The 23,534-nt window shown below is 45.2% G+C and overlaps 1 protein-coding gene across 3 annotated transcripts; it reads left to right on the top strand.

Annotated features, from left to right (window-relative positions):
* Positions 1 to 1,761: 1,761 nt before the first annotated feature.
* On the top strand, positions 1,762 to 21,578 carry LOC120640503. Of its 3 annotated transcripts, none has more exons than XM_039916368.1 (18): positions 1,762 to 2,450; positions 2,592 to 2,641; positions 2,731 to 2,839; positions 2,871 to 3,011; positions 3,315 to 3,419; positions 3,514 to 3,597; positions 4,531 to 4,646; positions 4,733 to 4,834; positions 4,914 to 5,027; positions 5,118 to 5,167; positions 6,293 to 6,299; positions 6,381 to 6,447; positions 6,556 to 6,609; positions 6,724 to 6,798; positions 6,898 to 6,933; positions 7,042 to 7,148; positions 21,002 to 21,372; positions 21,450 to 21,578. In XM_039916368.1, the coding sequence occupies exons 2-17, from the start codon at positions 2,610 to 2,612 to the stop codon at positions 21,042 to 21,044; spliced, it is 1,242 nt and encodes a 413-aa protein (XP_039772302.1). In that variant the 5' UTR covers positions 1,762 to 2,450; positions 2,592 to 2,609; the 3' UTR covers positions 21,045 to 21,372; positions 21,450 to 21,578. The 3 variants fall into 3 exon arrangements, with proteins under 3 accessions (XP_039772302.1, XP_039772301.1, XP_039772303.1); XM_039916367.1 differs by having other exon boundaries at positions 2,728 to 2,839; XM_039916369.1 differs by lacking the exons at positions 21,002 to 21,372; positions 21,450 to 21,578 and having other exon boundaries at positions 1,765 to 2,450; positions 2,728 to 2,839; positions 7,042 to 7,495.
* Positions 21,579 to 23,534: the final 1,956 nt, after the last annotated feature.

Here is a 23,534-nt window from a genome sequence, read left to right as displayed (position 1 = left end):
AGAGGTGGAGCTGAAGGTGGGGTCTGCGCGGGCGGAGCGGCCGTGGAGGACCGGGGCGACGGTGAGCTCAAGCTCGCCGGCGTTCGGGCGAGCGGTGGCGGCGTTCTGGAGGTTTGGGGCGGGGAACTGGCAAGGGAAAGAGGGGAAAGGGATGCGAGGGTTCCCCTGGCGCTGAAGTGCACGAGAGAAGGGGAGTCGGGGCTCTTCCCCGAGCTTGCCACGGCGGCGGCGATGTGGCGGCCGCGGAGCACGACCGGGGTAGCGTGGCCGAGGGAAAAGGGGCTCCAGCACGGGTGGAGTGGGGCCAGGGGTTGCGGGGGTGCCGCGTGTGGCGGTGGAGCAGCAGGAGGTGGCCTCCTGGCCTTCCTGAGCGGCGGCGGCGCCGCTCTGCGCCGGCGGCAGAGGAGGCAGAGAGAGAGGAGGAAGATGACAGCTGGACTTGTTTGCAATTTCAAAAAAGTTTAGGGGTCCTACTGTAAAACAAAAATAACTACTAAACTAGGGCTCAAATGAAAAAATGACCAACATGAAAGTTGTTCAACTTTTCAAGATCTACAACTTTGATGTTATGCAAAATTTGATTTGACCAAAGGTTGAAAGATTATTTTGAAAACATAGAAAGGATTTTGAATTTAATGGACTTTCATCTTTTACAAAGCAAATTCACCTTAATTTCAGATTGAAAAGTAAAATTTCTTGCCATGTAATGATTACACGGAATTTTACAAAGAAACCCTCCATAAAAGCAACATTTGCCCACCCTATTCAAATTAAATTATAGGAAGGATGTTGCATCAAATCATATTTACACAATTAACCTTTTATTTTTAAAATAAGACCATTGTTCAAGCAAATTAAGCACATGATGCATAAGATAAATGCAGTTCTACTGTGCAGACACCTAGGGTGTCACAAGTCAGACCGGTTGGTCGTGTCAGACCAGCTACAACACCTAGACCGGTCAGACCGGTTGATCTAATCTGCTGCCAATTTTAATTGTCAACACACATCTCCATCTCTTATATGCCTCCGTGAGCCAAAGCAGTGGGGTTAGCTCTTTATAACCGTCCGCTCTACTTAATTTGATCCGCACAGCTCTCTGTCTTTTCTCCCTTCCTCGTATCGGCAAACCCACAAGTTGCAGCAGCTCATCCACACTACCATGGATCCACCGGCCCCATTTGCTCCAAGCTCCATCAATTTCTAGTAGTGCAATCAGATTCAACGCCAAATCAAATCCACAGTAGCAGCCGCGTTCTTCACCAAAAGTGTGCTGCTCAGCATCGAATTTTTGAGGATCGAGAGGTGACGACAACAACCACTACTTCGGGTGATGGCGATTCATCGATATAGCTGGGCGGGCATGCGAAACTTCTTGGTGTGTGCGCCAAGAGCTCGGTTGCGGCAGCAACGTTTGAGTACGGCTCGGTAAGTAGCGGTCCGTGAACGGACGGACCAAAAACTAAACTGAAGAACAAGAACGCACGAAGGATTTATTGCTTGGTTTAGAAATATAGGTATATATAAATATTTATTTGAGAGTACAAAACTTCATGTGTCATAGCGTCCATGACGGCTCCCTCCCTCTTAAGTGTGTGGGGTCATCCTAGCTATGGAGTCCAAGTGGGGGAACCTTAGTCATTATCTTCTATCTAAACACTCTCCGTGCAAACCGTATAAACTTCAATTTAAACCACCGAATTAACATCCAAAAAGCATGGGAGATTGAGTAATTTTACAATTAATCGCCCGCCCTTAGATTGGATAATTACACTTTTGCAAATCTCCCCTCCCACCCCTGCGCCCCTCCTCTTGGATTTTGATCTGATGACCCAGATTGAAGTTTGCATAGTTTGTACGAAGAGATTGATTTGCACCTGATATGCTCGCTTTAGTAAAGTGTTGAACTTAGTCGCGTCCCACGTGTTAAACTAAATACTTTACTGAGATCAAAAGTGTCTTAAGTATAATATGACTTTTGTAGTTTAGATTAGGACAGGCAGCTGGCAGTTGGGAAGTCGACTTTCCAATTAAAACCGGCAATCACCAGTTAATTGCTTTCCAATTAATGAAATGGATGGCCCAGATTTACCGGACGGTTGATCGCCTAGCTAGGACGTCTAATATGGACTGGGTAACTAAATTTTAGTCCATGTTTGAATTCATAAACTAAACTTTAGGTGGAAAATTTTCTAAACACGTAAATAGGTGAAACTATACTTTAGTCGGAGTTAGGTGGGATCTTTAATTGGGATGAAAATTTAGTCCAAAGTTTACTCCATAGATCGCGTCAGCGTAAACTCGGTTCCGTCGTCAAACCCTCTGAAACCCCACCCCTTTGTTGCGGGCGCGCCGCCGCCATCCCTGTCCGAAGCCACCCTCAGACCTGCTGCGCCGGCCGGAGTCCTGCTGCGATCCTTCTGGTTATTTCCTTTGATCTCGTTTGACCGGTAAGCTCTAGCATCGATTGCATCGCTTCATAATCAGCTGCTTAGCTGAAGCATTTGTGCCAATGAAGGCATGATTGCTCAATAATTCGTTTGGTAGTTGGCGCGATTAAGGAGCTCTAGTTTCTTGTTCTTTCTCTGCAGAAAACATTGGCACCTCCCATGGCGAAGCTTCCCAATGGTGTCTGCCCTAGGTATGCAAGTTCAGCCCTTTGCAGTTTGCACAATGGCTCCTAGCTAGTGGCTGTAATGCATCGTGATTCTGTTTAACTTTCATCAGCAGCGGCACACCAAGGTCAAATGAGGGCATGAAACTCATATTTTCGACGTTTTCTGGCGTCTTGTTGGGTTACCTGTTTGTGATCTCCTTCCCTGCAGTTAGCCTAACCAACGTAAAAGATCTTAATCTATCGCCCTTAGCAGTTTGATCTCCCTTCCTATGTTATCTCCTACATTGAGGATCGAAGTGCTGTCATCACAACCCAAACAATGTGGAACCATGCATTGACATCTGCAAATAGTCTTAAGGAAAGTTCTGACCCAAAATATGACGAAATTCCCAAGGTACTTCTGGTTTTGTTATATCAGTTATCTACGGTCTTAGGCCCTGATTTTACTGTGTCTGATACTTTCTTATATTTAATTCATGCCTTGCTGTTAGTTCTTCCTCATGCATTGTGTAAAAAAATTAAGATCAAGACATAGGCCAAGGCTGTAAATCTATGGTGCTCTGCTTATAGTCATAGAAGGTAGACCAGCCATTGCCTTCGCCCAATTGTTGTACCTGCACTACGTATCACACAAACAGCTTAAGAACTATCCTTGTTTTTCAATATCTTTTAAAAATCTGTACATAACTATCTGCAGATTTATGTTTCTACAAACCCAAAAGGTGCTGAAAGACTTCCACCAGGCATTGTTGTGCCTGAAACAGATCTTTATCCCCGAAAATCATGGGGTGAACATAGTGAGGTTGGTGGTTTTTTCTGCTGTAACCCTTGATTCTGTTTATTTTTAGCCTCTTCGATGTGTGATCTGCAATCTAAAATATATGGTCATGCTTCAGGATCTTACTAGCCAGCCGAGATACCTTGTTACCTTCACAGTTGGCATCGCACAAAAAGCAAATATTGACGCAGCAGTAAAGAAGGTAACTACTGACACGTTTACCAGCTTCTTAAACTGAGTGCATGAGACATCAGCTCTGAAATAATGATGTAAAATAAGGGTTTTGCTATGGTACACTGAAATCACTGTGGGCCGTTGATTTAATTCCATATTACCTCTTAGGAAGTAATAGTTTTAATATTTATTTTTATATTTAAATTAGAAAATGGAGAATTAGATCTAATAACTTGCATGCAGATTAGTTGATGTGCCGGCTATGGGAATTATTTGAGATCTCAGATTTGTTCCTTAACGTGAACAAAAGCAAACGTGCGGTGTGTGATTACTTCGAAAAAAATATGTTGATGACAATAACGTGTATACGCGTGACAAACTTGACTAGAAAAATATTTTTAGAACCATATCATGGCCGGTGTCTATTACTTTTGTAGCATGATAGGTGCACATATATATGTATCATGACATAATCTAGTAGTAGGACTTGATCTAATGTACATGCCTGGTAACGTGACATGCAAAAAAGGACCTGTATGTAGTGTGTTGTATACTTGTATGGTACGTGACCTTGCCCAATTAATAAAGTTCATGACAACAATGGGATATTTTCTCAACTTTTGTAACTCTGTCTATTTTCTTTCACTGTAAAATATAGCCGGCCAACAGAACTATCATTGTGATCTGCATGCCACCATGCAGAATCGTTACGAGCTTGCGGAATGAACTAACAGCATGCGTGATTTGGGGAAAAGGCACGCCAGTCTTTTTTTACTTTTAATTAATTGTTCTATTTCTTATAAAATTCAATGGCTCATATTTATTTAAACTGTTACCTCCTATATATGAGGTAATCGGTGTGCCGTAGCAAAGCTTATCCATGCATCCGAGTAGATATGGTAGTCACTTTGTTCTGTATGAAATTGTAATCATTTTGTATTCATATAAGTTTATTATGTAGGTTTCGGATAACTTCACCATTATGCTATTCCATTATGATGGTCGCACTACCGAATGGGATGAATTTGAATGGTCCAGAAGAGCCATCCATGTTAGTGCTGGGAAACAGACAAAATGGTAGGTTTTATAACATCCTGACCTAATCTGTTTGTATGAGACATTTGACTAGGAATTTGAAATTGTGTACTTCTTGTTTTTATAAGGTGGTTCGCAAAACGGTTTCTTCATCCAGATGTTGTCTCTAGTTATGAGTACATATTTATCTGGGACGAGGATCTTGGTGTCGAGCATTTCAATGCAGAGGCGTAAACAACATATAATTGTTTCTGTTCTTTTTTTTTTGGTCCATGTTGAGTAGGACGAGACATTGGTGCTGTTTTCCAGGTACATTGAGCTTGTCAGGAAGCACGGTTTAGAAATTTCCCAGCCTGGATTGGAATCTGACAAAGAACCAACATGGCGTATGACCAAACGACAAAGTGATCAAGAAGTTCACAAGTAAAGCTGAATCCATATCAGTTCTCAATGCTTAATACCATAAATGTGTCATCAATATTAGTTTCTCATGTAATATTTTGCTTCATTGAGAGAAACGGAGGAGAGACCAGGCTGGTGCACTGATCCCCATCTACCACCATGTGTTGGAGTAATGGGCTTGGCCCATTCAATCTAAAACATTAAAAGAATTTAAAGCCCACTATTAATGCTAGGGAATCAATGCTTAATTCCGTACCGAGAATTGAGGAGGATATCAACCGACTTAAAAGGTAGACTTCGTGTACACCACTTGTGAAGCCGGTAAGAGGAGGACGGTGAACCACACGCGCGCGCTCGCTCGCCTCGCCGAGCTGGGCGGTGCGCGTGCGCGTGCGCGTGCGCGTGCGGACGTGACGTGCAGGTGCGGTGCGGTGCGACGTGATGTGCTGAGATGAGAAGGATGTTTTGCAGTAAAGAGTATTAAAACAGAGGGTTAATGTCATCACTAATGACCGGACACTGAAGGCTCTTTACGACGTCCAGGTTCGTTGAACCTGAGGCACATTAACTGCCGCTCATCAAAGTCATTCATGACGTCCAGGTTTGTTGAACCTGAGGCATATCGTGCCTATATAAACCAGCACCCTCTCCTCTCATCCTCACTCATCTCAAGCACTCATCCAGGTACTCCTCTTCAGGAGACCTCTCCCTTCTCCCTCAGCTGCTTTCTGCCTTCCCCACCGCTAGCACTGCGCGCACAGGTCTAGCGAGAGCAGGGCCTCCGGAACCTCTGCTCGCTGAAGGTTCTGCACGGGACGCGGGCAATTAGGTTTTTGGGGAGCGTCTTGACGCGACTGCTCGCTCCCTGAACGACTCCTTCGTCTACTTCCCGGCGTAACCGCTCGTGCGAACGACTACTTCGTCTACTTCCCGGCGTGACCGTTCGTGGGACGGCTACTTCGACTACTTCCCGGCGTAACCGTTCGTGGGACTGCACTGCGAACATCTTCCTGCATCGACATAGTTCGGCTACTTCGAGCAAGACCAGTCGAATAGCATGTCTATTCCAGCTGGTAACGGCGCAACCGGTGCCTCCGGCACTGGTCCCGCCTTGGGGTACTTACTAAACCTACTCTGGTTTAATTCTTTGTTCATGCTTATTATTGAGAATAACATGAACACATGCACATATCTTGTACACACATTATCACTCATCTATATCATGAAATTGATATTAATATTTGGAATTAAAATATACCGAAAATTGCCTAGATATCTAACACCATGCGCAGCGTAGGATCCCAATTTTTGTTCTAGATTATAGCTACTTTCCTTTTGCCCAACGTCTGCTTGCATGTTCAATTTGATATGCAGATTTGTCGAAATCATGGCGACCGTATTTTCTAGAAATGCATGGCGCTGTGTATGGTACATGATTCAGGTGGGGTGATGCAACACATGCTAATTTAATTTATGGATTTGTTTAAACTGGTATGCTAATGCTTATTTTTTTGAACGTATGCTAATGCTTAGACACGGTGTGCCACAGAATGATTTGGTCCATGGGTGGGGTATGGACCTTGCCCTTAGGAGGTGCGTGGAGGTACTGGATGAATCTTCGGCTTACTAAATTTTTTGCAATTTTCATGCTACTACGAACCATTCATACATGTTTTGCTGAGCCGGCCCCTTTTGCTTTGTTTCTTTAACTGAACAGCCTGCTCATGAGAAGATTGGAGTTGTTGATGCTCAATGGGTTGTTCATCAAGCCATCCCCTCGCTTGGGAATCAGGTACCGTACAGACTATAGGTATAGGCAACAATAGCTACAGCTCACAAGACTTGATTCCACACAATGCCTCCTGATTCTGTAATGTCTATATTTTGACAAGGAGAGGCAGTTAATGGACGAGCACCATGGAAAGGGGTAAGGCAGTATCCACTGATCTCATGATTTTTTTTTTCAGAGCGTGAGCTCTGATCGATCCGTCCACCACTGCTCCTATACTGTTTTAATTTTGCTCTGAATCCACAGGTAAATGCGCGCTGCAATTTGGAATGGCGGTTGTTCCGCACCAGATTGGCTGATGCGGAGAAGGCGTATTACCTGGAGAAAGGGATCACACCTCCAAATTCGACAAGGTGAAAGTAGCCGCTAGTCCACATGAACGCGCTCGTCTTGGCCTCACATATCATCAGAGCATCTGCATCCGTAGCCATGCTGCTCCTAGGGGCCACACTTGTACATGAGACTTCCCAAGGAATCAGCATGGTTCGCTTTCAGCAAACGTGGAACTTTTTTTTTCTGAATCTGAAAGGAAGAAAAGGAATCAGCAATGCACGTTAGAACTAGCCTTAGGTTGTTTCACTATGTCAAATTTCGCCTTTTCGAGGCAACTCTTTAATTTGGATAGCTAGATGCACCTAAGTGTGAATTCTACCCTCCCAAAATTCCTAGTAATTAAAATTTTTAAATAAATTAAGGATAATTAAGTTGCTAGTGTGATTATAATTGGAGTTGTTTGGATTTATTGGATCTATCTTGTTTATTTGAATTCGTTTGGATTTATTTTCTTGTTTTAAAATTGTGTGGAAATTTAATTGAAGTGTGGCCTTCAATTTAAATTCAGATGCTAACTATCTTGTGTGGGATTTAATTTCAATCAAGCTCTTCAAATTAAATTCAAACACTAACAAAAACCAAGGCCCCTAACCAGACCTAATCGCCTAACCAGTCCAGCCCGCGACCCATAGCCAAACCATTACCCTGACCCAAACCGGCCCAGCCTGCCAGCCGCTACACACGCAGCCCAACCCACCTCCACTCTATGGGCCCAACAACCTCTGGCTGTTACCCCGTTTGGCCGCTGTTGGTCCAGCTCGCCGTGCCTCAATTCACCGCTATTGCTGATAAGCTGGCCCGCATGCAGCTTTCCCTTTTCCCTGTTCCTCCCTCTCCTTCACACCGCTGCCCTGCTCTGCTTTTGTCGACACCGCGTGACATGCCTCCGCTCTGTGCCAAACCAGCGCAATGGCCTTACCCGCTCCACGCCAATGTCACCCCACACTACGCCTCAACCCCCCGGAGAAACCCTAGCCTCGAGCGCTAGCCACCAAACTAGCGAAACCACCCACCATGCACTCGTCGGCGCGCCACACCACGTGTCCTGGCCCGGACGCCAAAATCCACCGCCCCCAGCCACGCAAATCTAGTTGGCCACCTTATAAAGCCCAGGAGCCACACCCCAAACCCTAGAGCCCTAGGGTGCTTTTCCCTCTTGCCGCCGCCACAAACCGAAAGGAAGGAAGAAGAGGACAAGAAGCAGAGGAAGAAGGAGAGGAGAAGAAGGAGAACCGGAGCGAGCCGAGGAGGAGGGGGAGGAACGCCGCTGCCGTCGCCGGAGCTCCCGCGTCACCAAGCCGACACCCTATTAGACTCCATCAACATTCCTGCGCAGCCTGCATAGCAACAACTCGACACGGCTCCAACTCGTCCCAGCCTTGCCCGTTCTTCTTCGAGCCATCAGGTGGGTCGCAGCCACCCAAGCCCTTTCCCCTTAAGGATGGCAGCGGATCGGGTTTGGTGCGGATATCCGCGGGTTTTGGGTTTGCAGGTTTCGGGTTCAGTTTCTAATTTTTTTCCCACGGATTTGCGGGTTCGGGTACCCAAAACATTGTGGGTTCAGGGCGGATACTTAATTTTACCCGGGGTGCTCCATCGGGCCCAAAACTTTCAGCCCAATAAAATCCCATCTAGCAACCCTAATTATATAAGTCAAAAATCTTATCCTCACCTGCCCGCCACACCCTCCCATCCACACCACATCAGCCCCAAACCACCCAGACCCTCCCACCAGTGCACGCACAGCACCAATCCCGCCTGCCGCCACACGCACAGGCACGGCACAGGTGCACGACGAAGGCCCCCCTCACCCTCTGCCATGCACCGCACCACGGAGGCACATGCACCCCGCAGGTGTTGGCGCCTACCAACGTCACCACTAAGAGAGCAGCAACGATGCCCGCAGACGCCAAGGGACTGGCAGGTATTTCATGAACCACGAATGAATCCGCAAGCGCACAAAATACTGTTGTAGTATTTTACCAGGGAGTATACCCTGGTGTCATTTATATTTCCGCAGGGAAGGCGGCGAATGGAAGGACATAGGCTAGTTAATGAACTGATCTAGATTGGATATTCAGTTGCATAAACAGAGGTAAGATAGATAACATGGTAGGAGGTAGTGCGACACACACACACAAACTACCATCACAGATAAATAAATAAAAGATGCTATAGGCAGAGAGAAAGACAGTAGTTAGAGTTCAAGACAGATGTGCTCGGCTAGCTATATCTATGCTATCTTATGGTTAGATTGTCAGAGATTAAACTAGTACAACAAGGAGACCGCTCCTCTAGCTGACGGGAGAAGCCCATTCACCTAGGCAGTTTTATGTACCTCCTACCCCCCAATCCGAATATGGAGGATTACTAGGGCTCGGACAGGCCTGTAACCACCTGCCGGCTACCTCTCAATCCGTGGGAAAGGGTGACATCCAGCAACACTTATCTAGTCTAGACACCACGTCCACATTAGTAAACGATACTCTAGCATCCCGTGTGGAGCGCCCACCCTCCGGATGGACAGACATCACACTAGAGCAAACATACGAATACTGGAATAGTTGACAGAGTTCTAAGTCCAATATATTAACCATCGCAAGCACAGGGCGATCATGCAATGCAAGCATCATAAGATAACACAACCTAATCACGAAGTATATATCCGATAACTCAGAACATACTTCAAGCAGATATCAGTAACCTTAGTCTAATTCTATTACAAAGAACCGAATATTACAAGAGAGAACTAGATATGAACCCATACCCAAACTCCCGAGCAACTTCGGGGATTCGATGACTCCTAGATTTCTCCTAAACACCACTAAGCCTATAGACTAAGCAATATTGCACTTGAGGTGAGTGAGAGGTGAGGTGTGTGTGTGTGTGTGTGTGCGTGTGTGTGTGTGTGTGTGTGTGTGTGTGTGTTTGTGTTCATTCCTTACCCTCCCCTTGTATTTATAGGAGGGAGCCACGGCCGAGCAGAACTCATTCCTCGGTGAACTGACATTGTGAGCCAATGCCAAGCCTCCACGTGGCCAGTTGAAGGTAGTGGGGCCCACTGGGCCATCAGCCGACCAGGGTGGTCAATCGGCCACCTAGTGGCCCCAACTGCTAGGGGCTGGACTGTCCTGAGCCTCCTTTTGTCTTAACACCGGGGATTGGCTTGCCTTGACTGGTTTTGACTTGGTTCTTGGGCTACACTTGGTCCATTTGAGCCTGATTCCGCGCTTTGATATTTTTTGCGATTTTATGTTGAGCCAAAGTGTGCTTGTAACCTGCATATTAGCTCAAAAATACATCTTGCATATTTCAAAAGGTAAAGTGTGGTTTAGAGATTTATTTGGATAAAGATGTGTGTAAGAAATGTAAACTCATGATTTTCTTATCAAATTGACGCCTGGAAATGGTCGTTAGTGAGCGTCAACAAGATCCCCCAAGCTGTCCTTTGCTCATCCCGAGCAATATAGGACAAATCGGGTTGTTGATCAGAAAATCACTTTGACTCTAACCTACCTGTCGTGTCATAGTCTATAGCAAAGATATTCATCTGTAAGATTAAATGAGTTGGCTTTGATACATTTTCTCTAATACCTTACTTATCCATGGGGCTTGTTAGCTATCTCCTTGTCTTGTGCTGTTGAGAGTTAGAACGGCTCATAAAGCAACACTTACTTGTTCGTAGATCTACAATCCATCTGGAGATATTTTTTGAAGATTTTCGAAAACGTGGCCAAGTTCCCTAAAATGATTCTCTCAAAGCATTCAACTTTTATTATCCGCACTAGGGCAGTGATTGCCTTCGGTCTTTCCTACTATGGGTAAAACTTTTGTGGAGCTCAAGGTAGGGTAAGAACAGGGCATACTTGCACTCCATATATTGTAAAGTCAAAAAGCGGATCCATGGAGAAACAAGTTGTTGACACTAATTTGCGCCAACACACTCAAAAGCGCTAGAACGCGCAGATCGTCAACACGATCTTCACCAATGGGCTCCCCGCGCTGACCGGTCAGACCGGTTACGGCAACCGGTCAGACCGGTTCTACAGAGAACGCCGCGAAAACCTAAAACCTCGAGCTCGGGAGGGACCCCATCGGAGCTCGTGGATCTATGGTTGCTCTGAGATCAGCAGGCTACTCAGAACATCCTCGAACGCCGTAGAGACGAGCGAAGAACAGCAGATGAGATTGGAAAAGTTAGGGTTTGGAGGTAAAAAGTAAAGGATAAATGTGTGAATCGATTGGGATTACCCTCAATCGGCCGTGACCCTTCATATATATAGGGTGGGGAGGTCTGTACCCATTAGAAGTCGGAACCCTATCAAATCTCATGTCAAAATACAACTCCTAACTCGGACTGGGCGTTTCGGACCGGTCTGACCGGTCTCTGGACCGGTCTGACCAGTCAGACCGGGGTGCAGGTCTTCCGGGAGGCATAACTCCTTCATCTGGACTCCGAATTGGACGTTCTATATATGCATTTCGATCGTCTCGACGAGATCTACGCAATGGTGTTGTCCAATTTGAAATTTGACAAACTTGTCTAGACCGGTCTGACCGGTTCATATGAGAGGTCTGACCGGTCTGTCCAGATTGTCCAGAAAACTTTAGTCGTGCCAATTTTGGGTGTCAACATATGCCCCCCTGTTTCTTAGTATAGCTTGCGTACTAAGAAACATATCTCCAAGCCCAAAAATGCGCTTGAACAACAAGAAGCACCTACGCACCAATCATATCTTGCTTTGAAGGACGATATCATATATCGGTCATGTCATCTTGTATAAGTGAGACAACCCTGAATATATACAACCTCGGCTGTGAATCATGTCCTTCAAAGGAACTGCTTCGGTCCATTTAGTAAAATAATTTGTAGCAACTAACACGAAGCAATGCCTCTTCGAAGATGGAGGATTAATTTGAACAATGAAATCCAATCCTCAACATCGGAACGACCATGATTTGATAATAGGATGTATCATCACAGCGGGCACCAATAGTAAATCACCAAACCGTTGATACTCTTCACACCCTTTTATACTTCTTGAAACAATCAAAGTTCATGGTATACTAATACAAACCGGCTCTATCAAACAACCACTTCATCCCGGGAGCCGATCGATGTGTACCACAAACATCTTCATGAACATTCCTCATGGCAACTTTGGCCTGATCTGAGCTTAAACATTTAAGAAATAAATATTCGGCTATTCAACGATAGAGCTTATCGTTGACTAAAACATTTTTAAGTGTTATCCGCCAAATATCCTTTTCTGCACCGCGACCAAGATCTTTAGATAGGATATTACAGGAACCCTCCAGTCCTGATCTTCGGCTTTAGTGATGAATCACCTTTCATAGCCGAATTGGTGTCTCCAACAGTCTGGACGGTCAGACCGGTCTCATGACTAGTCAGACCGGTCTAGGCGGTCAGACCGGTTGCATCGACCGGTCGGACCGATTCGCCCAGATCCTGCAACTTGGGTTTTGCTTGCATCGGCTTTCGAATATGAAAATATTTCTTCATAATTTATTAGCCAGATGCTTGCTTAGCCATAGCAATATAATTCCGTGGAGAAATCAAGACAGCACCAATTCTTTGACCATCATCACAAACCGATCTATCAAAATATAATTCCGTGGTGTGCAAGTAACATAGCCGATTCCCAAAGCATGCTTATCATTAATCCAATGCTCAACAATGAAATCCGCTATGATTTGGCCTCTCATAGATTCCAAGGATTCACAAGCAAAATCGTATTCAACTAAAGCATAAGCCCACTCGCCGATTCAATCACTTAAAATCGGCTTTTGTAACATGCGCTTGAGCACATCGGTTTGACATACTACTATGCAAGTACTAGATAGTAGATAATGCTTCAATTTGGTATAAGCATAATAGAGACAAACATAACTTCTCAGTAAGAGTATACCTTATCTCCGCATCAATAAGTCGTCGGCTTATATAAGTGATGACATACTCTTTGTCTTCGGTTTCTTGAGTCAAAACAGCCACAATGATCTTGTCTTCAGCAGCCACCTAAAGCCTGAAAGGAACCCCTCTCCTAGACGCCTTGAGCACAGGTGGCGAAGACAAATAAACCTTGATCTTTTCAAAGACCTCTTACTATTCTGCCCCCCAAGTAAATTCGGTTTCATTCTTTAACCGAAGAATAGAAGTAAGAGCATCAATATGCCTTATTACAAATAGTTTGCTAATTTTCTAGCTCGAATTGAAAAACTTCTAATTCGGCTTTTATCCGCTAATGTTGCAATTTTCAACCAGCTCAAGACCTCAAATACATGATCAAAGTCTTGAGAGCCCCTTGCAAACTGATCTATTGCATAGAAACTTCATGAGGTAAATTATCATTTGCCAATATTTTGCCCCCCGAGCACTTAAATGTCGTCGAGCTCCATATTGCTGCACTTTTGGTGTAGTATCATGTTCCACTAGCTCTTCATTGCCTTGTACCGAGAATGCTAGCGGTGTTTCTCTATCGCAAAGAGCCAAAACAGGCAATTCCAATTCAGCTTTCTGTTCTGCTGCAACCTCAACCGGTCTGACCGGTTGCTCTGGGCGGTTAGACCGGTCGCTTGTACCGGTCAGACCGGTCTCCTGAGGTGGTTTGACCGGTCGTGCTGGCTGGTCAACTGCTTTTACCCTCCATACCTTGCCTTGAGGGACCATTGGTTTGTAGTGGTTGGATTGTTTGTCCCTCAGCCTCCTGAACTCTTTTTCCATCTTCTCCCGAGCACGTAGACATTGCAGCTTCCTTCTTTGAGTACGAGTCAACCCTGAAGGACACCATCTTGGCTGAAAGTACTTTAATATCGAGTTACTGCTGCTGGCCTTATGATCATTGTCCATGATCGGCCTTTGGATAGAAGGATTGACCGATTTACCAAAAACCATCGGCCTTGTACCCACATCATTGACAACCACTTTGATATTGCCGATTTGCACAACATCATCGGCTTTAGCTTTCTCTAGATCAATAGTGGGTTGTACCTCTTCTTTCTTCTCCTTGACACGGTAAACCTGTCTCGGAGAATGAGCTTTGCCCGGCCTCTGATGAGACCGGTCTAACCGGTCAGCGGCGACCGGTCTGACTGGTGCAGGCTGTCGCCTCTGACTTGATTGGTTGGATCTCAATCGGTCATGCACTGGTCGTGCAACCTTGCCGAACACAGGCCTTCTGTGATCCTCCTCCCTGTGGTGAGATGGTGGGTATAGCATCGGATAACAATACATCCAAATTCCTTCATGCCCCCATGTAGGACAAGAAAAACCCGATGCCGGTGACGCCCATGACATATCAGCATACACCTTCTGAGGAGGCAATACTGTAGTGCTATCACCCCTACGCTTGCTGGATTCTCTCCTAGGAGAAGAACGCTTTCCTTGACGCGGAGGCGAACTTGGTTCTTTTTTTAGTGGCCGATCTTTTGGAACGGCCTTTGTGTATTTGTGCAGTAACTGAGCGAAGGTGAGCTTCTGCTTTGTAAAACTCCCCTGCACCTTTGACTCATTAACCTTCTGAGTACCTCCTTCCGGCCGCTTAGGCTTGAAAATTCTGGGCCGGCCTTTTGTCTGACCGGTCTGACCGGTTGAGGCGACCGGTCTGACCGGTCGTGCCTGCGTTGCAGGCCGACTTGTCTTTTGAGAGCAACTTTCTTGCCCCCCGGGTCTTGAAGCTTTGACAGTGATCTTCAGTGACTCCTTTCCATCAGGAGTCTTCTCCATCGTCACTTCCCTAGCCTAAATCTTGTCATTGATATTTTTCGGCCTTGGCTCACCAACGATAATATTTTTCCCTTTTGCTCCTTTGGCTTGTTCCGGCCGAATGAGTACCTTGACATTATCCAAATCAATCATACGAACAGGGAATGACGCCTTGTCATCTTTTACCTCATGCATTACCAATCGTCCTTCATTAACGGCCGATTGGATTTTTCGACGAAAGATATTGCAATCATTAGTTGCATGAGAAAAAAGTATTATGCCACTTGCAATATGCATGCCGCTTCAGCTCCTCAAGCAGCGGTATGACATGAGACAACTTGATGTTTCCGCTTCTAAGCAATTCATCAAATATACGATCACACTTAGAAACATCAAAAGTGAAACGAGCTTGTTCTTGCCGATTCTTTGGAATCGGCTTAAGCGATGAACAAGAACATGGCTTAGCATCTGATGGCCATATGAATTCAGCAACATAAGCTTCCTTTTTCTCATCGTCAGAATCAGATTTACAATCGACATGTATGGACCGATGAGTATTATGGGCATCTTTTGCGCTCTGGAGTCTAAATTCTAAACCCAAGACTTTCATGTGCAAATAATTAACAGTGTGGTACTCAAAGCCTTCGAGTTCTTTTTTCAAATAAGAACGCAAACCATCAAAAGCCAAATCAGCTAATACCTTTTCAGAAATTGTTAAATTTAAACATCGGTTTTTGATATCTTTAAAACTTTGGAAGTAATCCGAAGCAGGCTCATCTTGGCCTTGCCTAACCGATGCCAAATCCGACAGTTTAGCTTCATTGTGCCCATTATAAAAACGATCATGAAACTCACGTTCCAACTGATTCCAAGATTGAATAGAATTCGGGGCCAATGAAGAAAACCAAGAAAAAGCGGTTCCAGTCAAAGATAATGAAAATAAGCGAATGCGCAAAGCCTCATGAAAACCAGTTTTTCCCAGTTGTAAGATATATTGGTCAATGTGCTCCCAAGGTGCTTTATTATCATCACCACTAAATTTCACAAAATCAGGAACACACCAACCAGCAGGAAAAGAAACTAAATCAAATTCAACAGGATATGGCTTTTGGTATAATGTAGAATTACCTATATCCACACCGAATTTAGTTTTCATCGCACTAGCCGGATCCTCTTTTAACCTAGCGGGATCGGCTTTGCATCTACCACTCGTGGATGCTTGTGCTACAGAAGTAAGACGATGTTCTATAGAATTATCTTGTACCATCATCTGAACCGAACTTATCGGTGCATGCCCCGTAGAATTTCCATGTACATTAACAAGAATAGGTTCATGTGGAGAACCAGATTCTTGTGAAGAAGGTTGCACACAATTTGTCATCTCATTGGTTCGGCTAAGGATTGCCGAGCAAAGAGTAGACGTGTTCGGTGTAGATGTTACTGGGCTGACCACCATCGCACCAGTCTGACTAGTCTGTTGGACCGGTCTGACCGGTCCAGCCGCATTCGGCTGTACCAGCTGCAATGGTGATGTTTGCCCTGCAGAATAGTTCGTCGGCATGCCATATAGTGGTTCTTGAACAGATCCTGGCATAGCCGATGAATTAACAGTTTGGAAAGCACAATTATCATCTACGGATTTGCCTTTTTTCATGATATCTATTTGATCTTTTAAATCATTCATGGGCTTATATATATCAGCAATTTTCTTATCCATAATAGATGATAATTGGCTAAACAAGTCGGAAGATGAAGTGCTTACATTGCTTATTACCTCGACTTGCTTATTCTTGAGCGTGAAGGAGGGCATCACAAAGTCTTGAACCCTCGTGACCTGGCCTTGCTGATTTTTCTTGAATCCCTTCAAGAATTGTGCTTTGAAGTGCTCCCTGACCACCAAGTACTCTTGGCGCTCCTCCTCGCTGAGTTCCTCGATAGATGTGGAGATGTTGCCTTCGTCGAGGTCGGTGATGACGCCCATCTTCTTTGAGAACTAGATTAGACCGGTTTAAAAACCAGATTAATCTGTCCCCAGCGGAGTCGCCAAAAAGTGTGTTGCCACTAATTTGCGCCAACACACTCGAAAGTGCTAGAACGCGCAGATCATCGACACGATCTTCACCAACGGGCTCCCCGCGCCGACCGGTCAGACCGGTTACGGCAACCGGTCAGACCGGCTCTACAGAGAACGCCACGAAAACCTAAAACCTCGAGCTCGGGAGGGACCCCGTCGGAGCTCGTGGATCTAGGGTTGCTCTGAGATCAGTAGGCTACTCAGAACATCCTCGAACGCCGTAGAGACGAGCGAAGAACAGCAGATGAGATTGGAAAAGTTAGGGTTTGGAGGTAAAAAGTAAAGGATAAATGTGTGAATCGATTGGGATTACCATCAATCGGCCGTGGCCCTTCATATATATAGGGTGGGGAGGTCTGTACCCGTTAGAAGTCGGAACCCTATCAAATCCCGTGTCAAAATACAACTCCTAACTCGGACTGGGCATTTCGGACCGGTCTGACCGCCCTGGACCGGTCTGTCCAGGGCGGTCAGACCGGGGTGCAGGTCTTCCGGGAGGCATAACTTCTTCATTTGGACTCCGAATTGGATGTTCTATATATGCATTTCGATCGTCTCGACGAGATCTACGCAATGGTGCAGTCCAATTTGCAATTTGACAAACTTGTCTAGACCGGTCTGACCGGTTCATAGGAGAGGTCTGACTGGTCTGTCCAGATTGTCCAGAAAACCTTAGTCGTGCCAATTTTGGGTGTCAACACAAGTCATGCAATCTCGATCAAAAGGTGCAAGTGTGTGGATGGATGGATGAATGAACGGTGTTATGACTTACTCCTTAAAGCATTGGTTCCCTCTCTCTTTTATCATCCCGTGATGATCTCTTCTCTCTCTCTCTCTTGATATGGCTATCCCTATCTTTCTCTCTCTTTTTTTTTGGGCCATGCTTCTTTGACATGCCATCTTTTCTCTTTTTGAGGCAACCATAATCAACACCATATTTATTTCAAGGATGTTCTAAGGGAGAGTTTGCCAAAACATGGAGCATTTATTGGTGGATGGTGGTGAAGCTAATTCCCAGTATAGAAATGTCGCAAATGGATGGGGATGTGTACGTGCTTATGATCGAGAAAGCATGAAGAGATTCTCATTATTGTCACAAGATTTGACAAAACTCAACAGAACGACAAGCAACATATGTATAAGGTTTTCTCATGGTGTATGACATATGGCTCTGGTAGGACTTGCTTATCACTGAGGAACTTGACTTTTTGAACTTTTCGAGCGAGAACTCTCCTCGCTCGCCACCGCCTTGCCTCGTTCCATCCTTCTGCCACCTCACCGCGGCCGTGCCTCGCACAGTCATCGCAAGCCAGCACCGCGAAGCTCCGTGTGCGCATCGCTGCCAGCCATCTTGGCTTTTCCTCAAGCACCTCATGGACACAAGAACATACACGCCTAGCACAACACACATCTTGACCGCACATGCATGAGCCGCACGGGATAGCTCACGCTACACGGGATCCCACATTTGCTGCCATCAGGCCCCACTTGTCATCAAGCCCCATCGGCCATCGCCTCCGATCCCTTGCCTTAGAAAAATCCTAGCCTCCATCTTCATTAGCAATGGCGGGAAACAAGCGCACAGGAGAGGATTTCTCCAACCAACCACCAGCTCTTCGTCGCCGGGGGTAATGAATCTACCATCTTTATCACATACTGTAGCCTGATTAGATTTAATAAGCTCTTTGGTGTTTCTACAGAGATGACGAAGCTTCCAGTGCGCCTCCTCATCATTCTTCTTCCTCTAAACCACCAAGCCCACTCCATGGTGTCGACGAAGAAATCAGAGTGCTCATCCAGACACTCCTCCATGAAAAAGATGAAGCCCGCCAAACCTATGTGGCGGAGATCCTCAGGGCCGAAGCCCTCAGGACCGGCTTGGAGGCATCTCAAGCAGGTCAATTGCCCGCTAACAATGCGTTGGAGGCCGTTCGTGCCCAACTCATGGTAGCTGATACAATATCAATTTTTGACTGATTCTTATCTGCATCTTCTCCTCACCCCTAGAATCGCAAGTCCAAGCTCTTTATGCCTCAGCTGCCATTGCCACAGAAGCGGTTAACGCCCAAGGTGAGACTGTTGCTGCTGGCTGCAAGACATCCCCAATCGTGTCCAAGAGATCACTGGACATGGTGTCCATCGGGGAGCCACTGTCGCCCTTGCTGTGGTGCAGACTCTGTCCAAGAATGATCTGAGAATATTGCATCCTATTTTCCCCCACTGTGAAGCAAGGGAAGAATCTGAAGAGCTCGGCGATGATCTTGATGGTGTTGTCACCATCATCAGTGATGAAGTACAGGTTGGCAATGTGATCAACAATGTTTTTGCTGATGAATAGATTAGTAGTAGTAATATGTAGCCGATGTAAATGCCTGATCCACTGGATCAGCTTTTGTAATATATCTCTGATGAATCAATCGGCTCTTCCTCTTTATTTGTGCTCTGACTTTCTAATATGCACAAATTTCCCTTGTATGAAGATAGTCAACTGAATTAACCATGCAGCATACTATCAATGCTCCACCACGTTTCTTCAGAATCTCCAAAAAGTTCACACTGACTTATCAAGCCGACTGCAGCAATACTCTGAACAATCCTCAATTAACTTAAGATAACTATCCCTTTTGAAACCGCATCTCCTGAATTAAATTACCAGCTTCATAAATGAGAAATGTCCATCAGGTCTTCACTGATCCAGAAAGTGCTCAGCCAATTGGGCAAAAGTCATTTTACTAAAATAATGGACCTCCATATCAGACTTCATCTCTTGCTACGGCTATCAATTGGCCAAGAACAATAATAAACTGAATCTGAGCCAATCACTCTGGAAGCAAAACTTTTCTCTGACTCTGAGATAACTGATGAAATCATGCAACCTCGATCTTATCGATCAATATTTTGTCCACAATATTTATTGCTCAAAATCAGATGGAACTTCTAATAGAAGACAAAACATATCAAGATCAATAGGCTGGAAGACGATCAAGCCTGACAACAGCATATTGAACGACCGGATCCGAGTAACACAACTTATTTCAATGCCAATAAATAGGTAGCAGACAATTAAACAATCATTCCCAATCTTTGAAAGGCAATTCAGCCGATTACTTGATGAACAAACAAGATATCATCAAAATGAAAAATCTTGTTTGTAGATGTTTTTTGCACTAAGGGCGATATATATCATATCGGCCATGTAAACCGATGCTCATAACAATCGGTTAGCAGATGCAATTTTCTACAATATTTTTTTATGCTAAAGGCGATACATAGTATTAGCTATGGCTTGCACCCAGATAGATGTTCAAGATGACTCTTCTGAGCCGATTTGTTAGACCGTATCCAATTTGAAATTGGCCATCTTTAGGATCTCACTTTCCTAGGTTTCTCCAGATACACATCTCATGCCCACACCACTCCAGACCTCCGGATCGGCTGTTGCGATGCTGAAAGATGAGTCAGCATGCACAACTTCCATGGAATCCTCAATCCACTGCATAATACACTGATGCATGGTAGATGGTATGCAACAGTTGGCATGAATCTAGTCTCTGCATGGGAGTGTACTGTAAGATCCCATGCCTTTGATGACAAAGAACATAGTTGGTAGAGCCTTACTTCCAATCGTCAGATCAATGCAGAATGTCCCGTGCATGGAGAAACTGCACCCTCAAAGCCCAAGCTTTTGGCACGTCATATATGGCATGATGTCTACCGCTGCTCCTCCATCAACAAACATCTTGGTCATCGGCTTGCCATTAATGTCTCCCTTCATGAATAATGGCCTGAGATGTTTGCTCTCTTTGTCACCTAGTTTATCGAACGTTGCTTGCATGACAATTGTGCCATGGTTTTCTATACCGCTTCATCAGATGAAACTTTGAATTCCATGGGCAGAATAAAAATCAGGTTAACCGATGCAACCTCTACCTCATCACCTTTTTTTTCTTTTATGTGCCATATTTGAGACTTTGGGCCCCTTTCTTCATGAGTACGATCTTCTTTTATGCGCCATATCGCAGAAGTTGTTGCTTCTTATTATTCACTTCAATAACTTCTATTTTTTTATTCATCAGGGATCTGTACCAACTTGGCGAAGCAAGGTGTGTGCAAAGATGAGGAAAACAATTGCTGCCATGGCTCCTGGAGGCAGACAATCTAAGAGCGTCAGGTCAATCCCACCACCAGATGTTATTCTTGCAGGTTCATCAAGGATACTGAAAAGGCTAAAGACAACAGGAGCACCTGAACAGCATGTGCCGACATATCACCGATCACAGAAAATAGTACGGTGGTGACAATGCTGTGCAGGCAGAATCGCCAGTAGTTGTAGAAAATCGTTCAAGTCATCTAAGAGACTGGTCATATGCATATGCTGGTAATGACCTGGACGAAGATGAGACCGAGCAGAATACAGACCCCTGGCAGTCGGATCCCAGATATGATGGTTGGTTCCTATGTTACCCTCAAGATTGTTGCGCTAATATTTCTATACTTGTTCAATAATGAGAATTTGAATTGCAGTACCTACACAAAGAGGTGGCCCGAGAAAGGCGAGGGAAGCAACCAGAGGAGTTATGCTTGACAGTATGACCAAAGATATAGGGAGAAGGTTGCCCGTAACTGTTGCTGAGGGGAACCTAAGGCCGCATGAACCGATGCAGGCTGCTAAGTTTGCATCAGAGGTTGGTGTTATTGTCAGGGGTAAAGTTCCTATCTTGACCCATTGGAAAGAATACAAGCAACATACTGGCCATTTTGATGGCTTCGTGGGAAAGCTATCTCGAGCGGGCGGAGCTGCGACGGCGGCCCGAAGCGGAGGCAGAAGCCCGGAGCGAGAGCAGCGGGTGGAGCTCGACGCCGTGGATTCGACGGCAACGGCCACGGATGCGGTAGCAGCACAGGGCGGCAAGCTCAGATCCGACGTCCCCCGGTGGTAGAGTGAGCGGGGGCGCGGGGGCGGCGGCATCCCTGGCCCGTGGGTTTCTTTTTTTATTCGATTAACCGAGGCGGTTGCATTATAAAAAACCGCCTAGTTAATGCATTAACCGATTAACCGAGGCCTTACGACCGAGGTGGTTGCAAAAACCGCCCCGGTTAATGCTTTTTGATCGCCTCGGTTAAGATTTATGTAGTAGTGATGTACATTTTTTGAATGCATGCTATATGTATATAGAATATTAAAAAGAATTATGAAAGATTAAATGTCGGATTTTAGCATTTGTACTTGGTACTGGTATCTTGAGGTAGCAGGATGTACTTGGATTAAAAAAGTTGGCTTTTAACATTTCTAATTGGTACCAGTATCTTGAGGTAGCAGGATGTACTCTTTTTTAATGTATGCAATATAATTACTACTCCATGTGTTCCAAATTATAAGACATTTCAACAATTTTGGAGGGTCAAAGTTTTTTATGTTTGACCAAATTTATATAATAGAATAATAGCATTTATTATATAAACTAAGTACCATTAGATTCTTTATTAGTTATATTTTTATAGTACATCAATTTGATATTATAAATTTTTATATTTCTCTCTATAATCTTTGTCAAACTTGAGATTGCTTTGACTCTTCAAGATTCTTGGGATGTCTTATAATTTGGAACGGATGGAGTATAAACCTTGTTATCAATGGTAAGAAATTCGCAATGAAAAAAAAACCTATTCTTAATGGATGGACTGGAGGATCCAGGTGTTCTAGGCACAACTTAACTCAGGAAGATACATATTATTTCTTTTATCTGTTAGCTGTTAGCTGTTGACTCGTGGTTAAAAATTGAAAAGAGAAACGATATGTTCTCCTCCGTGCTATATAAAACTATTGCGTTAAAAATCTTGTTCACTCTAACGATGGCAACGGGTCGGATTCGATTCGGGTGGAGTGTCTAGGTACCCAAAACCGAAACCCGAACTTAAAACCCGAACCCGACGCGAACTTTGATTCGGGTGAGAATCTATGCCCAAAACCGAAACCCGCAGATATTCGAAACCCGACGGATAATCTGAAACCCGATTTTTTTTTTTTTACAAACTAGCAAGTCAGCAACAACATTTCCAACCACCAGTCAACCATGGAGAGCAAAAATAGTGCAGCAAACATGGAGCTCCGTCGCGGAGTGGAGGCTGGCAGCTGGCACCGTGGCGTCGAGGCCCGAGGCGGTCGTGCCTGTGCGGCCGACCGAGCGCCATGCGGTGCGGGCGAGGCGGCCTCTGTCGGGCAGTCCGGTGCGCGGCGTGGCTGCCTCCGCCGAGCGCCGGCGCCGCCCGTGCCATGTAGTGCCCGAGCAGGAGGCGCGGAGAGTCTATGCCGTCCCAACTCGAGAGTTGAGACAGATTGCTGAAGCAACTATGATGTCCAATCTGGTTCCTGAACCACAAATGCCAGAGAAAACATCTGCGGGAGTCATTAGTCAACAAACTTATCGTCACTTTGCCAAAGACCGTAGAATATTGGCAAACTGGATGTAACATATTCCTTGCGTGCCAGGAAACTGCACTGACTTGACACGCGATTAGACGAGTGAAAGAGGACAGGCAATTGGTATCTGCCGGTCTAGCTCAAGCATCCCTGGTAACCCACGTATTTGTGCTAGAGCAGGTTTAATA

This window comes from Panicum virgatum, chromosome 7K (genome assembly GCF_016808335.1).
Source record: "Panicum virgatum strain AP13 chromosome 7K, P.virgatum_v5, whole genome shotgun sequence".
Lineage (NCBI taxonomy): Eukaryota > Viridiplantae > Streptophyta > Magnoliopsida > Poales > Poaceae > Panicum > Panicum virgatum.
This window is presented reverse-complemented; position numbering and strand designations above follow the sequence as displayed.